The following is a 15,946-nucleotide window of genomic DNA, read 5'->3' on the forward strand; positions in this document are numbered from 1 at the left end:
ACAGGTGTGGGCCACTCACCCGGCCTCAGAGTGTAGTTTTGAGCCCTCTGGTGTGTGTGCAAGGTTTCTGGTCTCTTCCTTGCTCTCAGAATACCATCAGTGAGCCTCTCCAGCACTTTCTTCCCTTTTAATTTGCTGTTGTAATCTGCTTTGGGCTGGGGAAATGGATCACCAGAGTTGTCTAAATGATTCTACAGTGTGATGTAATTAGTTTCTTTGGGGCCTTTGCTGTGAATAGAGTACATAAAGATTTTCTGTGCAGACTCTGACTTCCGTTTGGGCTGATCTCAGGCCCTTAAGTGCTTTCTTAGTGTGTCATCTCCTCTGGTGGGTACAGTATCAGGTGAGTGGCCTTTCAGAAAGTGAGTCTCACTGTAGGAAGACAAGCCAGTAACGGCTGGGAAGGATCTGTGCCTCTTATATCCAGCATGGGCATGCGATGAGCACTTGCCAGTGATCTGTGGGCCGACAAAAGGGAAAGGGGGAGGTGGGTGACTTGGGCTGAGCTGGCAAGCACTGTCAGAAAGACTGATTGGAGGCTTTGTTAACACTCATGTGGGCATTCCCTTTTCTCTCTCTTTTTTTGAGACAGTCTTCCTTTGTCGCCCAGGCTGGAGTACAGTGGAGCGATTTCAGCTCACTGGAGCCTCCGCCTCCTGGGTTCAAGTGATTCTCCTGCCTCAACCTCCCAAGTAGCTGGGATTACAGATGCGTGCCGCCACGCCTGGCTAATTTTTGTACCTTTAGTAGAGTCGAGGTTTCACCATGTTGGCCAGGCTGGTCTCGAACTCCTGACCTCAAGTGATCCTCCCACCACGGCCTCCCAAAGTGATGGGATTACAGGCATGAGCCACCACGCCCAGCCCCTTTTCTCTTTATCGATACTAAAATTAAGTGGCTGATGAATAGCTCCATGTTAATAGGGAAGTGAGTCACTGTGGTGATATTTATTCTATGGATTAGAGTGTCTTGGGCCAAATAAAAGATCTCAAGTAAAAAAAAAATACTAAGACTTTGAGAATTTTTCCATTTCAAATATTGACAAATTTCTAAACTTACTAGCAAAAGAAGGATTTAACCTTAGAAGATTTAGACCCTGTGGTCCAGCCCACCAGTCTCTCCCTGCCCTGCCTTCAGGCTGGGGGGCGGGGTGTGTTTCTGGTTCAGTGAACCCCCAGTTCCCAGTTCTGAGGCTTAACAATGATGGGCCGGGCGCGGTGGCTCACGCTTGTAATCCCAGCACTTTGGGAGGCCGAGGCGGGCGGATCACGAGGTCGGGAGATCGAGACCACGGTGAAACCCCGTCTCTACTAAAAATACAAAAAATTAGCCGGGCGTGGTGGCGGGCGCCTGTAGTCCCAGCTACTCGGAGAGGCTGAGGCAGGAGAATGGCATGAACCCAGGAGGCGGAGCTTGCAGTGAGCCGAGATTGCGCCACTGCACTCCAGCCTGGGCGATAGAGCGAGACTCCGTCTCAAAAAAAAACAAACAAACAAACAAACAATGATGTCATTATCTCAAGGAAAGCCAATTTTAGCTATTTCTCAGTTGAGGGGTCTTAGGAGGAGTTCGCATATTCACTCACTACTTATACCCAGGGATCTGAAATGAACCGCAGCATTGGTTCTTGGGACAGAGGTTTGGTTTCTTCATCCCAGCAGTCTTTGACACTTTGAGCCGCTATAGCCCAGTGTGTGAGTTGGTTAAGTCTTTTAAGAGAAGAAAGCTATTTCTGGCATGTTCTTTCTTCCTCAAATACGATAGGATATAAGTAAAAAGACAGAACACATAGTTTTTTTTTGTTTTGTTTTTGTTTTTAAACCTGAAAGGGAACCCTGCACATTACCCAGGCCATTTTATAGATGTGGAAACTGAGGCGTGGAGACAGAGTATGGCTTGTCTGGGACACACAGTTCCTGGGTGACCAAGCCCATCGTCTAGGCCCAGGTGTTCTAATGCTGTTTAAGTGTTTGAGATAGATAAACAGGTGAAGATGTATTCAGCCCCAAGCACAATCAAAGAGACACAACCTAGAATGACTAAATAGGATTTTTGGCCTGATTGACAAAGTTGGGAAAGAGTGGTAGGTTAAATGTTGGTCAAGGGTAGGAAAATGGGAATCACCACATATTTCCCAGGGTGAAATGGCAGAGCCTGTCTGCAGGGCAGTTTGTCAATATGAAAAGCTTAAAAAGGGAATGCATAAAGAATTAGCTACCATGATATTCTTTATAACATTGTTTAGATTGAAATATTTTAAGGCCAGGCACGGCAGCTCACGTCTGTAATCCCAGCACTTTGGGAGGCCGAGGCGAGTAGATCACGAGGTCAGGAGTTCAAGACCAGCCTGGCCAACATGGTGAAACCCCATCCCTACTAAAAATATAAAAATAGCAGAGCATGGTGGCGAGTGCCTGTAATCCCAGCTCCTCGGGAGGCTGAGGCAGGATAATCGCTTGAACCCAGGAGACGGAGGTGGAAGTGAGCCAAAATTGTGCCACTGCACTCCAGCCTGGGTGATAGAGTGAGACTCTGTCTCAAAAAAAAAAAAAAAAAAAAAAAAAAAAATATATATATATATATATATATACACACACACACACATATATACATATATATATAAAATTGAACCTCTGGAAGGGGATTGGTTAAATAAGTTAGTGGCCTTGATTTACAAAGCAAGCATGCAACCATCAAAAAGGTGCGGTGGCTCACACCTCTGATCCCAACACTTTGGAAGGCTGAGGCGGGAGGATCGCTTGAGCCCAGGAGTTCAAGACCAACCTGGGCAATATTATGAGACCCCGTCTACAAAAAATACAAAAGTTAGCAAGGTGTGGTGGTGCGCACCTGTAGTCTCAGCTACTTGGGAGGCTGAGGTGGAAGGATCACTTGAACCCAGGAGGTGGAAGCTGCAGCGAGCTGATTGCACCACTACACTCCAACCTGGGCAATAGACTGGGAACCTGTATCCAAAAAAAAAAAAGGGATGGCTTTATGTTATCTTACGGAATTTACTTTAGAATACTCCAGCCAAACAAACTTAAAAGGGGGAAGGAGGAGGCAGGTAGAGTGAGAGGTGCAGAATGTTGATAATGTGAGGCTGAGTGTATTGTGGAGGTTCATTATACTGTCCTCCCCTGTCTGTTTGGAATTTTGCATAATAAAAAGGGAAAGGTTGTATACAGCCTTATTTTAGCGTCGACTCAGTATTTCCTATGGGAGTTGTTCTCTCCCATTGTGTACTTTGCTTACCTGATGTGCTAAAAAGGGATGCTGACGTTATGGTTTGTTAATTATCATGGGGAGATATTTATGACATATTTGAATAGAATGGGGCCTCAAATAGTTATGTACAGAATTCTCATTTGGTTTAAAAAGTAAATAAGGCTGGGTATGGTGGCTCACACCTGTAATTCCAGCACCCTGGGAGGCTGAGGTGGGTGGATCACTTGAGTCCAAGAGTTTGAGACCAGCCTGGGCAACATGGCAAAAACCCATCTCTTCAAAAAATACAAAAATTAGCTGGGCATGGTGGTATGTGTCTATAGTCCCAGCTACTAGGGAGGCTGAGGTGAGAGTATCACTTGAGCCTTGGGAGGTCAAGGCTGCAGTGAGCTGTGGGCCTGCCACTGCACTCCAGCCTGGGTGACAGAGTGAGACCCTGTCTCAAAATAAAATAAAAAGCAAATAAAGCCACACATGGGAGATCGATGGAGTGTGTATACCTAAGTGAATGTCACAGAGTAGAGAGATGATTTTTTTGTTTATCTGATTTTTTTTCCCTACGGTAAACATGTCACTGAAATTATATCAGCAGTTGAGCTGAGTTAAATGTGTTGCTCTCTTGATCTAGGGAAGAGCATGGAGGAAATCAAGAAGGTGCTGCTGCTGGTGCTGGGCTGTGCCGTCCAGGTAGGGATTGGGCAGGGCTGCAGCAGAGGGACCTACCCCAGCCATCTCACACTGGGTTTGCGGGACTCGAACGAGCCCTTAGCTTAGGTGGGAGGATGCTGCTTTCAGTCCAATATAACAGAAGGCCGCTGGGTTCCTGGAAGAGAGTGGCCATTGTTTTACATGGCAGCTGTTTCTAGTACCGGGGCACCTGAGGCAGGAGGCGAGATGGGGATCCCTCAGGCCAGGGTACCATTAGCAAATCATCCCCAGTGTAGGAACCACTAGAACAAGGATCTGCAAACCACAGCTTGTGGGCCAGATCTGACTTGCTGCCTATATTTGTAAATAAAGTTTTATTGGGCCAAGTGCAGTGGCTCATGCCTGTAATCTCAGCACTTTGGGAGGCTGAGGTGGGGGGAGGATCGCTTGAGGTCGGGAGTTCAAGACCAGCCTGGGCAACATAGTGAGATCTCGTCTTTACAAAAAATAGAAAACATTAGCTGGGTGTGGTGGCGCATGCCTGTAGTCCCGGCTACTCGGGAGGCTGAGGCGAGAGGATCACTTGAGTGCAGGAGTTTGAGGCTGCAGTGAGCCATGATCATGCCACTGCACTCCAGCCTGGGTGACAGCGAGACCCTCTCTCAAATAAAGTTTTATTGGAACACAGCCTCATGCCCGCCTTTACATATTGTCTGTGGCTGGTTTCCCACTACAACGACAGAGCTGAGTAGTTGTGACAGAGGCCAAATGGCCCACAGAGTCTAAAATATTTACCAGAGTCTAAAATATTTACGATCTGGCTTTTTACACATGAAGTTTGCTGCCCCCCCTGGCCTAAACCAGGTGTTCCCCGTCTTTACGTATTTAAGAATCACCTGGAGAGCTTGTTTAAAATGAAGCGTTCTTTGTTCCACCCTGGTCTTTTCAATCTGGGTGGGGGCTTACGGATGGGAGTTTTAAGAACAAGCTCCCCAGGTGATTCTGGTGTAGGTGGTCCTGGCAACCACTAGAGACACATCAGTGTAAGGCTGGTAGGAGGACAAGATCGTTCTTAGTTATGGAGGAGAAGCCTGGGGTGGGTGGTTCCTTTTGAAACTGTCGTTCTGTGGCCGTGGTGGACTCAGCTTCGCCCTCACTTGAACAGTGCTTCCATTAACACATGTAACCCTCCGCAGTGTGAGAGGAAAGAGGAGTTCATTGAAAGAATCAAACAGCTGGACATTGAGACCCAGGCTGGCATCGTGGCCCATATCCAGGAGGTAGGTGCGTGGCCTCGTGGAGGGCTCAGCCGTGGACTGCTGCTCCCATGGTAGCCGGGAGGCAAAACTTCTCTATGAGTGGAAACGTTTAAAGAATACATCACTTTTTATGATTTTGCTAATCTTAGGTTTCAGACACCACAGACACATTGATTCTATTTGGAAAGATAGCCATCAATCAGCCAGCTAAAATAAAATGAGGGTAAAAATAAAAATTAAAAAAAAAAAAAAACACCTCAATCAAGTCGTCTTTTGTCTCCTTCTTTTTGCCTAATATGGACTCAGACTATTTTTAAGAGCTGTCAAGTGGTTGAGGCTCAGAATTTGATTTACAGGCCCTGAAAATGTATTCTGGCAAATGTCACCCTGCTTTGAACGGTTGATCTGTATAGAATAGAGAGATTCTCTGCTTCTGTCAGTGACATGGCAGAGACAAGCTGACACCACTTGGGAATCAAAACCAGCGAGTCCCAGAAAGACCGCCTTGGGAGACTTGGCCCAGCCCCAACTCAGGTCCCCTAGCGAGGGGTTGGGAGGGCTCTGCACTGAGCGTCAGCGGAGTGGAGGAGGAGGAGCCCCTGGCCTTTGAGGCCTGACCTTCCCGGCCCTTTGCCGTTGATGTTGGCAGAGGTGGTATCAGCTAAGGAGGCGGCCACCCTGGGGGACGGTATCCAGGTGGAAATTTACTTTCCTGACCTCCACTTCCACACTCCTTTCAAAATAAGCATTGTGTGCTTTAATTACTTTAGGGGATATGGGTTCAGCAGTCAGTGTCATTGGACAGATGAGATAAATGCATGAAGAAGATTTGCATGCACAGGAGCTGGTGTGTGATTGGCAGAGGCAGCTGAGCACAGGACTCCCTGGGTTGATATTGGGGAGAAGCTGTAGCTGGGCCTACCAGCTTCCACAGCTGGCTGGGGCAGTTGCACCTGGGCTTCAGAATTCCCTGGGTGCTTTTTAAAAATTTGGGTGCTGGGCTCCATGAGAGACCCACTGAATCAGACTCGGGGAGGAGGGGGCATAAGCATTTCAATAAAAGCTCAGCAAGTGGCTGTGGTGCAGCCAGGCTGAGCCCCTGAAGCCCAGCCACACCACCCTTTACAGAGGCCCTGAGATGTCCAAGGACTTTCCCCAGCATTGGGTCTGGACCAGGCCTAGAACCAGCCTCTCAATCCTGTGCCCTTAGGGTGCTCTGAATCATGGGATACGATTTCTCCTAATTCTCAGATCACCTGTATCGAAACTTGGCCTTTTAAGGTGGGGAGAGGTAAGAAGGTGGTGTCTTTTCAAATTTTGAGAAATTGAAGGGCCTTTGCTGACAGGATTCTGTCTGCTTTTTATTTTATGGGTTTGTCTTTTAAGAGACAGGGTCTCTCCCTGTCACCCAGGCTGGAGTGCAGTGGTGTGATCATAGCTCACTGCAACCTCAAACTCCTGGCCTCACATGGTCCTCCTGCCCCAGCCTCCCAAGTAGCTGGGACCACAGGTGCATGCCACCTCGCCCAGCTAATTTTTAAAGTTTTTGTAGAGATGGGGTCTTACTATGTTGCTCAAGCTGAATTTTTTTTGTTTTCTCTACCTCTGTTGATTGAATAAAGACTTCTTTGGGTGTGTTTCAGAGTAGATACCCCTGATTTCATTCTTTTTGTTTTCCTCTTTTGGGGCCTGAGCACTATGGTATCTTTCTTCCAAAATTGAGAGGAGAAGAGCTCAAAATAGATCCTGTCTCTGGCAGATCTGGGGGTGTGCGTTGGGAGGCTGCTTCACGTAGACAGAGCTGTGTATCTCCGCTCCCTGGCCGGGGAAAGGGGCACAAAGAGGCTGTCTTCGGTGGCCTGTGGGAAGGAGATGCACCCGTCCCTGAAAATTGTTTGATTATGAATAGTTCCAGAAAACAACCCAAGATTGCTTTGTACACAACATTGTGACATAAGATTAATATTTTTGCTCTGTTCGCATAGATTTTAAGAAGTAACATACAGTCCCTTTCCTCACTCTCTCACCCTGAAGCTTTCCTTCTTTGTATTCTACATTGATGTAGCTCCAGTGAAGATATCTTATCCCAGGACCCTATAGGGAAATAATTGTAAGGCGTGCTTTCTGGTCCCCTTGAAAATCAGCGTCCTCTTTGACCCAGTTCTGAAAGCAGAAGTGGTTTGTATGAGCAGGGCTCTGCTGAAGGGTTTGGCCGCACTTGCATAGGGCACCCTTTTGCTGGCCGTGTAAATTTGTCACTGAGGGATTAGTAAGGTTGATTGGAAGGAGATGCTGTTTGCAGTGTGAGGGAAGTGGGCGCCCGTCTCTGCCGCCCCTGCAGTGCCCTGTCATGTGTGCCCACAGGTGACTCACAACCAAGAGAACGTGTTTGACCTGCAGTGGCTGGAGCTGCCCGACGTGGCTCCGGAGGAGCTGGAGGCCCTCTCGAGGAGCATGGTGCTCCACCTGCGGAGGCTCATCGACCAGCGGGACGAGTGCACCGAGGTGCGTCCGCAGGTTGGCGGCTCGGACAGCCTGGGAAGGGGCTCAGGCCCCTTCATCTCCTGTCCCTTCATCTTCAGCCTAGACGCCTCGGTCCTGCTGCTGAGGTTCTGGTGGGGGTGGGACGTGCGTGCTTTCCCTGGTTATGGCCCCTGCAGTGCATGGTCACCTTGGGCCTGTGGGAGGATACAGGGAATCAGGACGTGGAGCTTGGGGCCCTCCTCCTTTGTACACTCCCTTTTGTTTCACTAAATATTTCACCTCTTTCCAAAACCTATGCCAGCCTTCTCCCACCTTCCTCCTCGTTTCTTAGTCTCCGCTGAAATATCTGTCTTTTGGTGGTTTCTTCACCCTGTTCAAGCTCAGGCGTTGTGCTGGTTAACCCCGTTTGTTCTCCTCCATCCCCCTCTCTGCCCGGCTGCAGCTGATCGTGGACCTCACTCAGGAACGGGACTACCTGCAGGCACAGCATCCACCCAGCCCTGTCAAGTCCTCCAGCGCTGACTCCACTCCCAGCCCCACCAGCAGCCTCTCCAGCGAAGACAAGCAGCACCTGGCTGTGGAGCTGGCCGACACCAAGGCCAGGCTGCGGCGCGTCAGGCAGGAGCTGTGAGTCCCCGGCTGCTTCTCCTATCTTTGTGTGTGTTGCAGACATGTTTCTGGTGTGGCGTCGACTCACATGTGTGGTGCTGCCAATGGCACAGCTCTGACGTGCGCCCCGGAGTCAGCTGGGGTCTGCCGTGAGCTTACTCTGACCTCGGACTAGCTGCCTCCCCTTCCGAGGCCCCCACAGGGATGAGGGCAGGGGTTCTTCCTGGTCTTCAGGGTTTCCTCCAGTCCAGACAGTGCGAGTTGTCCACAGAAGCAGCCTCCAGTCCATGCTCAGCTCCTGCTTGGGGCCGGGACGACCACACCTGATGTGTTTTCTTGGCTGGAGGGAGGAGGTGCCCCTCCTTCCCTCCAATCTGGTGAGCCTGTTCTCCCAGTTTCCTGCAGCTGATGGATGTCACCTGTGGAGCCTGGCTGTGGAGTGGTACAGCTGCCGCTGGGGTCTCCTTACCTGCCCCACACACTTGGAGGGAGACCTGAGTGGCGGATGGACATAGTTTAAGGGCCGGTGTTGCAAACTTATGAAAAGAAAAGAATTTTGAGTCGGTAACATTTTTGCAGGCCCCATAAGCAGATCACCTCCCCACCGCCCAAATCCTGGGTCCTTTCCTTTTCCCACTGGTCTTAGGAAGTGGCAGCCTGCTCCCAGGGCTGCATGTTGAGGAAGCTGCCTCCCACACTCTTTCTCCTTACTGCCTCTGCAGGGAGGATAAGACAGAGCAGCTTGTAGACACCAGACATGAGGTGGACCAGCTGGTGCTGGAACTGCAGAAAGTTAAGCAGGAGGTGAGTCGGGGGCCTGAGTCTGTGTGTCCTGGGGGTGGCAGGGCTGGAGTGTCCAGTAAAGGGGCCCAGAGGGTCAGGAGCGCAACAGCAGTGCTTTTAAGCCACCCAAGAGCCACTTGTCCTGAGCACGGCTATGGGGATGACCCTGTTTCTTAGTGACAGCAGGTGGGGATCCCATGTGGTGGCAGCACATGGAGGCCCCTGGCCATCAGGAGCTGGCTTGTCCTGGGCCATCGTGGAGACACCATGCAGGAGGGCATTGACCTTTCTGCCCTCCCTAGAGGATGCCCTAAGCTAGGTTCTCCTGCCTTTGTCCACCTTCCAGAACATCCAGCTAGCGGCAGACGCCCGGTCTGCTCGTGCCTATCGAGACGAGCTCGATTCCCTGCGGGAGAAGGCGAACCGCGTGGAGAGGCTGGAGCTAGAGCTGAGCCGCTGCAAGGAGAAGCTGCACGACGTGGACTTCTACAAGGCCCGCATGGAGGTAGGCAGCCTTGCTGTGAGTCCCCTGGACGCGGCTGCTGGAAATTCCTCAGAAGCAGATTCAGACTGACCTGTCCTTGGGGGCTTGGGGGAGCGGAGCCACAGCTGTCTCAGCAGATGCTTCCCAGGGGCACCTCAGCCTGGGCTTCCCGGTGACCCCCTCTTGCTCCTCATCATCCCCCAGTCAGTAGGGGAGGGGAAGGAGTGTCATTGGTTGGTGTAAGGCAGTGATTCCTTTCAGGTTTTCTCCTGCCCCCCACTTCATGGCATTATGATCACCTTCTATCCATTTCTATCCATGTGCATCTTTTAAAAGACTTCTTGCAATTTCTGTGGCTAATCTGCTAGGACTGTTTCCTCATCTGTGGGAATAACGGGCAACCAGGTGCAGCGGCTCACGCCTATATTCCCAGCACTTTGGGAGACCAAGGTGGGAGGATTGCTTGAGGCCAGGAGTTTGACATCAGCCTGGGCAACATAGCAAGACTCTGTCTCTACAAAAAATAAAAAAATTTAGCCAGGCATAGGTGCCACGTGCCTGTAGTCCCAGCTACTCAGGAGGAGTGCTTGAACCTGGGATATCGAGGCTGCAATGAGCTATGATTGCACTGCTGCACTCCAGCCTAGGTGGCAGAGAGGAACCCTGTCCCTAAAAATAAAATAGGAATACTGTTATGGCTCTATGAGGTTTCAAAGATGTAACTGGTGTTGGGCAAGCCCCATAGTAAGCCATCAGCCAGTGGAGGCTACTCTAACCATCTTTATTTTAAATCTTATCAAGGTTCTGGGAAAAATGCAGGTGAAAGTGAAGGCTACATAGAAACCCAGACCCAGGTGAGGTCTCTGATGCTTTGACCACTCACCCTGACAACCTCATGTCAGTAGCAGCTTCCGGGACCCTCTTTTCTGAGGATTTAGGAATTTTTTTCCCATTGCCTATTCCAAGGGGGGCTGGAAGTGGTTAGAAAACGTGAGCTGAGTGAATTCAGAATACTGGCACACATTGAGTGGACTTGTTCAAGGCTAAGAAGTAATCCCGACATCTCTCCTACCAGCCAGAAGGGCTTCTTAGGCCACCGAATGCAGAGCACCGTGTTGCCCTCTCCCTGCCGTGGAGCTGTCGGGCTTGCCGGGGAAGGCTGTGGGCCCAGGATCTCCACGTGCTCTGTGCTGCGCTGGGACCTGGACGCCCTGGGACTGGGCGAGGTGGGTTGGCGAGGCTGTGGCGAGGGCTTGTCTGTTCCTCAGACCCACTCAGGGAGTGTCCCCTGAGGAATGTGAGCCACACGCTAAGGCTCCTTACCTCCTGCTGAGGAGGCATCCTGGAGGCTGTGCAAAGCCAGCCCGCGCCTGGGTGAGGGGTGGGGAGGGTAGACCATTTCTCAGCTTTGTCCTGGAGATGGGCCACTGGTTCTGGGTTATGAGAGGCACGAATCCCCGGCGCAGATGCGTTCCAGGACATGGGCAGCTTCTGATGGCTGCATTGCTTACTGGAAATGTCCTGGGTGGGAGGGCTGGGGATTGTCGTGCACAAACCACCACCTCAGCAGCTCCTCCTGCACATGGGGGACCTCGTGCAGCCCCAGAGTGGGGTCATGGATGGAACGTGACTCCCACATCTCACCCCGTACCCTGATTTGTGGAGGAAGGTGGGTTTGGGAATCCCGTCTCCGTGTTCGTTCCTGGCCTTGTGGGAGCGGCCTTGCTCAGTCACATAGACGCGTCTGCCCAGCACCCGCCTGCATGGTAACTGAGCCCTGCACCGGGAGCAGAGGATCTAGAAACACACAAGCTGTGCCCTCTGCGTCAGGGACTTCTTGGAGTTTTAGAGAGGTTTCCATAGTTTCCAGTGTCACGCCTCTGTGAAGTGACAGAAGTGTTTTTCACATTAACGACTTTCATAATGGAAAATTACCATGAGATTTATAATGCCTTAGATTTCGTATTCACGTTATTAATCACAAGAGAAAGAGAAATAGTGTCTATCTGCATGAGACATTTACTCAGGGATAGGTAGTGACACAAACGTGGGTTTGCAGACACTGAGCTGCAAACACAGGTGATTAACTGGGCATGGTCAGTTGAGTCCAGACCACTGTTGAGAGGAGTGAGCTGTACTCCCTTCGGATGCCCATAGTGTCAGGAATTAGATAAATGGTGGAGGACACCTGTCCTCAGATTGGAATAGTTACAACAGCCTAGCAAACCGTCTTCAGTCCTCATAGGATGCTTAGAACAATTTGGGATTCCCTCCCTTGTCCCTCTTCCAGACTTGAAACCTTTCCGATTGTGAGTGACTTTGCCTTCTTCATGCAGTGACGTTAATTGAGCAGCATGGATATAGTCATGGAAGAGACAGCTGGACCCACAGGGCTTAGCCTCTGGGAAGGGAAGCAGGCAGGCAGCACATTGTTAGGACGCAGCACCATCAGTGCTGTGCTGGGGGTCACAGAGGAGGGCGCCTCACCCAAACGTGGCTGGGGCCAGGGGTGGGGGTGCTGTTGAAAGTGAGGCCTGAAATAGCTAGGAGTTAACCAAGCAGGGAGAGCCAGGCAGCGGGAGGAGCAAAGGCCTGGAAGCCCGAGAAAGCAGCGTGCAGGAGGGACACCTGAGGTCAGGGCCACAAGGTCCTGGTGTGTCCGGGTGGACAGTGAGAGGTGAGGCTGGAGGGGCTCTCAGGGCCCAGCCATGGAGGGTGTGCAGCGTGCATCGTGCCCATCAAGCATTTTCACGAGGCGGGTGGTGTGGGGTGTTTCAGAACATTTAAGCACTCAGGCTACGTGGCCCTAAGTCTGCCCGATGCACGAGCCCTGCTTTCTACCACTGCTTCCCCGAGTCCCAGCGGACGAGGAACCCTGGCCCAGGAGTTTGGTTTGTGTCTTCTTGGGTATGTTCTCAGCATGTAGAGCAGTTCTGGCCCCTGGGAGGTGTTGGAGAGACATTTGCTGAGTGAATCTGGAGCTGGCTTTGGGCAGTGCTGCATTTGCAGAGCTGGTGGCTGCCCTGCTGCATTGGAGACCCCACCTTCTCAGATACCTGCAGAAGCCGAGTATGGGAGCACAGGGCTCTTGGGGCGGGCCTCCCACCTGAGCACTCAGGTGTGTGTTAGACTTAACTTAGAATGCAGCTCAGAGGCCTGGAGCTGAGCTACTTTGAGATGGGAGCCAGGTACCATCTGAGCCTTGCTGGGGTTGAGGTGAACCCTTGCCCCCAGTGGCAGATGCCTGGGCCAGTCACTCCCTCCAGTGCCGAGTGGGCTTCATATCAAGGCCCAGCGCTGCCTTAATGCACAGGTGACTTTGATGGACCCGTGTTTGTTTTTAATAAATGCGTGCCCAGCTTTATATGAAAATCCAGGGTTTTCAGGGTGTAGCGATGCACATTTCCAGGGAATTTGCCCTGAGATTCCTTAAGAACAGTTCCTATGCAATTAAAAGCAGACAGCACCATGAAGAAATGCATCTGTGGCCCAGGCATGGTGGCCTATGCCTATGATCTCAGCACTTTGGGAGGACAAGGCAGGCAGATCTCTTGAGCCCAGGAGTTCAAGACCAGCCTGGGCAACATGGTGAAACCCCATCTCTACAAAGAAATGCCAAAAATATTAGCTGGCTCTGGTGGCAGGCAGCTGTGGTCCCAACTCTTGGGAGTCTGAACTGGGAGGATTGCTTGAGCCTTGGAGGAGGCTGAGGTTGTGGTGAGCCAAGATCGTGCCACTGCACCCCAGCCTGGGCGACAGAGTGAGACCCTCTCTCTCAAAAAAAAAGAAATGCATCTGTGAATTGAGGTTGACTCGCAGGTGGTAAAATGTTAAATTAGAAAAGACTCAAGTACAAGGTATGTTTATCCAGAAAATAAAAATGAAGTGGTTAGAGAGATGGATAGATGGATGGATATGTGATAAAGCACATACAGCAAAAATTCTAATTGTAGAATCTAGGTTGTGTGTGTATGGGTGTGTATGATACAATTATTTCGACCTTTCAGGAAATTTTATATTTTTTATAATAAAATGTTAGTGTTAGAAGAGGTATTCCAAATAAAAGGTCAGCGGGACAACAGGCACTTTGCCTCAGCTCACACCTGGTCAGCCACATCCATTGTGAAAACAGTTAAAAATATTGATCAGTTTAAAGCTGTGAAGCAGCGTCCCATAAGTCTCAGCTCTTCATTTCTCAGTTTCTCAAGATGTGGTCTGTGTCTGCCTATATCAGGATCAGCCAAGGGTTTGTGTTTAAAATGCAGATTCCTGGGTCCCACCCTAGACCCTAGGGAGTAAGGGCAGGCCCTAGAAATCTGCATTTTACAGGCCCTCTCCCAGGCCATCTTGCCCCCCTTAAAAAAATAACCTTTACTTTAAAAAAATTAATATGTGCGTTATAGGAAACTGAAAAAGACAAGCAAAGAACAAAGTCCTCCAGAATCACAAGCAGTTTACAGTTTGCTGTGTCCTTCTGTGTCCTGTGTGTGCACACAGCATCGTTTTACATGGTTGAGAGCTTGCAGTATATGTCATGCTTTTTCACACATCATGAATATTTACCAATTCGAAATCCCAAAGCTGTATGAGTATTTTGATAACCAAGAATACACTACACCAACTCAATCTGTTAGGAAAAAATGTAATCCTGCCTTTCTTTGGACATAAATTTCACAGACGACAAAAATGGCAACAGGCTTCTAGATAAAATTGTTGGCAGAGTTAATGTTAAAATACTATATTCCCTTAAGGCTCAGTTTAAAATGAGACATAAAGCAACAGGGTACACTAAGTATATGTTTCGAAGAGAATTCATTAGCAGATCTATACCATTAAAATATTAGCAAGAAGGTTCCATTGAATTACTTAATGTATTCCTATAGTACAGCCAAAAGAGATGCACATACGTCAGTGGCTGTCATCCAAATGGAAATATGAACACATCTGCGTGTGTCTCTCTCTTTATACTTCTTGGATTCCTCCCAAGCTGGAGGAATATGGTTGCAGATGAACAGAGTGCTTTTTTTCCCCCTGAGGCTCTTCACTCATGGATTCCCTCTGGAAAGGCAGGGTTTGCAGAGCCAAGGGCCAGTCTGTGGGTGGAGTGTGGCCAGAGGCTTTTTGTGTGGACCTTGAGCCCCAGCAGGCGGGACTCTTACTTGACTGCGTGTACACAGAGCCTGGCACACACAAGGCACTTGGTAATCACGCCACACTTTACTCTGCAGTTAAAAGGCTTGCAGTCTGGGGAGGAGGGAAGGGGAGGAATCATGAGTTTTTCGACTCCTTGGGATTGGAGACAGGGCTGTTAGGTGAGATGGGCAGGAGAGCAGAGAGGTTATTGCATTCGTGCCAGCTCGAATTGATGCAGCACTTGCAGGTACAGTGGGAGAGACTGGTGGCCGGGTCCGCCCAGACAGGCCGCCCCGTCTAACCTGGAAAGCACATCGGTGTGCATCACCGAAGGGAGAGCACGTCCTGCCATGTGGGAGGACAAGATAAAGGACCCAGGCTTCGGGGCAAGGGCAGATTGATTTTGGTTACAAAAGCATGGAACACAAATGTACATGGTTTGTTTTCAAAAGTCTGGCAGCTATTTTTGCTCCTAGCCTAGCTTACATAAGAGGTGAAAAAACAAAATGAACAGCAGAGTAGGTGTCCCTCGGTCCAGGAGGAAGCGTGCAGGCGGGCGTGGGGTGTCCCTGACTTCCCTTTGTAAACAGTAGTTCTGCTCAGTGCTGTCCAGGGCACGGGGGTTGCTCTCAGGGCTGCGTGGGAGGAGGACGAAGGCAGAGAACTGGAAGGTTCTCTTTCCCCATATTTTAAAATTGGCTGAAAGTTTCTACTGCAGGCAAAGGGCAGATGCATAGATACTGTGTGCATCCTGAGCGGAGTGGATGTGGCCTCTCTCTGCTCCTGTGTGATTTACGGCTCTCTAGGCTGCGCTGGCTCCCAAAGAGCCCAAGGGGCAGAGACCTAGCTGGGCACAGTCTATACCCAGCTTGCCAGGTGTTGGGCAAGTGTTGTCCCCATCTGTCAAAGTAGGGGGTGCTCTCGGGCATGTCTGAGACCTTGGCATCCTGTGATATAGGAGCATGTTTGCAATGGGCTTATCCTGGGGTGCACCTGTCCACGGGGAGTCTCCCCAACAGGGAGCTGCCCCAAAGAGGTGGGGACCGTGGAAGAGATCTCTGCAGTGAGGGGTCAGCCAGAGGGACAGAAAGCGTTGTTGGCCAGCACCGGCCAGTGAGGAACTGGGCTAATGATCATTCTCAGAATGTGTGTCTGTCTTTCTCTCTCCTCTCTCTCGCACGCGCACACACACGTGCACATGCACACTCCCCCCACCCCACCATGGTGACCAGGAATGGGGTGGGGCAGGAGCTCTGCTGTGGCCTGGTCTTTCTTACCCATGGCGCCTGGAGGTAGGGCCACAGCTCCTCTGCCCTCC

The 15,946-nt window shown here is 50.5% G+C and overlaps 1 protein-coding gene across 7 annotated transcripts in view; it reads left to right on the plus strand.

The window, feature by feature from the left end:
* The window catches only part of CCDC88C (coiled-coil domain containing 88C), a 146,117-nt gene that overhangs the window by 70,499 nt on the left and 59,672 nt on the right, over window positions 1–15,946 (plus strand). For 6 of the 7 annotated variants that reach the window (XR_009210227.1, XM_032179522.2, XM_058429434.1 and 3 more), the window contains exons 5-10: window positions 3,857–3,915; window positions 5,073–5,156; window positions 7,500–7,640; window positions 8,062–8,246; window positions 8,951–9,032; window positions 9,358–9,516. Coding sequence is in view for 6 of the 7 variants with exons in the window: in XM_032179522.2 (XP_032035413.1) it covers window positions 3,857–3,915; window positions 5,073–5,156; window positions 7,500–7,640; window positions 8,062–8,246; window positions 8,951–9,032; window positions 9,358–9,516 (710 nt within the window). In the remaining variant the exon portion in view is untranslated. The remainder of the gene's footprint in view (window positions 1–3,856; window positions 3,916–5,072; window positions 5,157–7,499; window positions 7,641–8,061; window positions 8,247–8,950; window positions 9,033–9,357; window positions 9,517–15,946) is intronic. The other variant, XM_058429432.1, reaches the window with a different exon arrangement.

The sequence above is a fragment of the Hylobates moloch genome, unplaced genomic scaffold (assembly GCF_009828535.3).
Source record: "Hylobates moloch isolate HMO894 unplaced genomic scaffold, HMol_V3 SCAFFOLD_16, whole genome shotgun sequence".
Taxonomy (NCBI): domain Eukaryota; kingdom Metazoa; phylum Chordata; class Mammalia; order Primates; family Hylobatidae; genus Hylobates; species Hylobates moloch.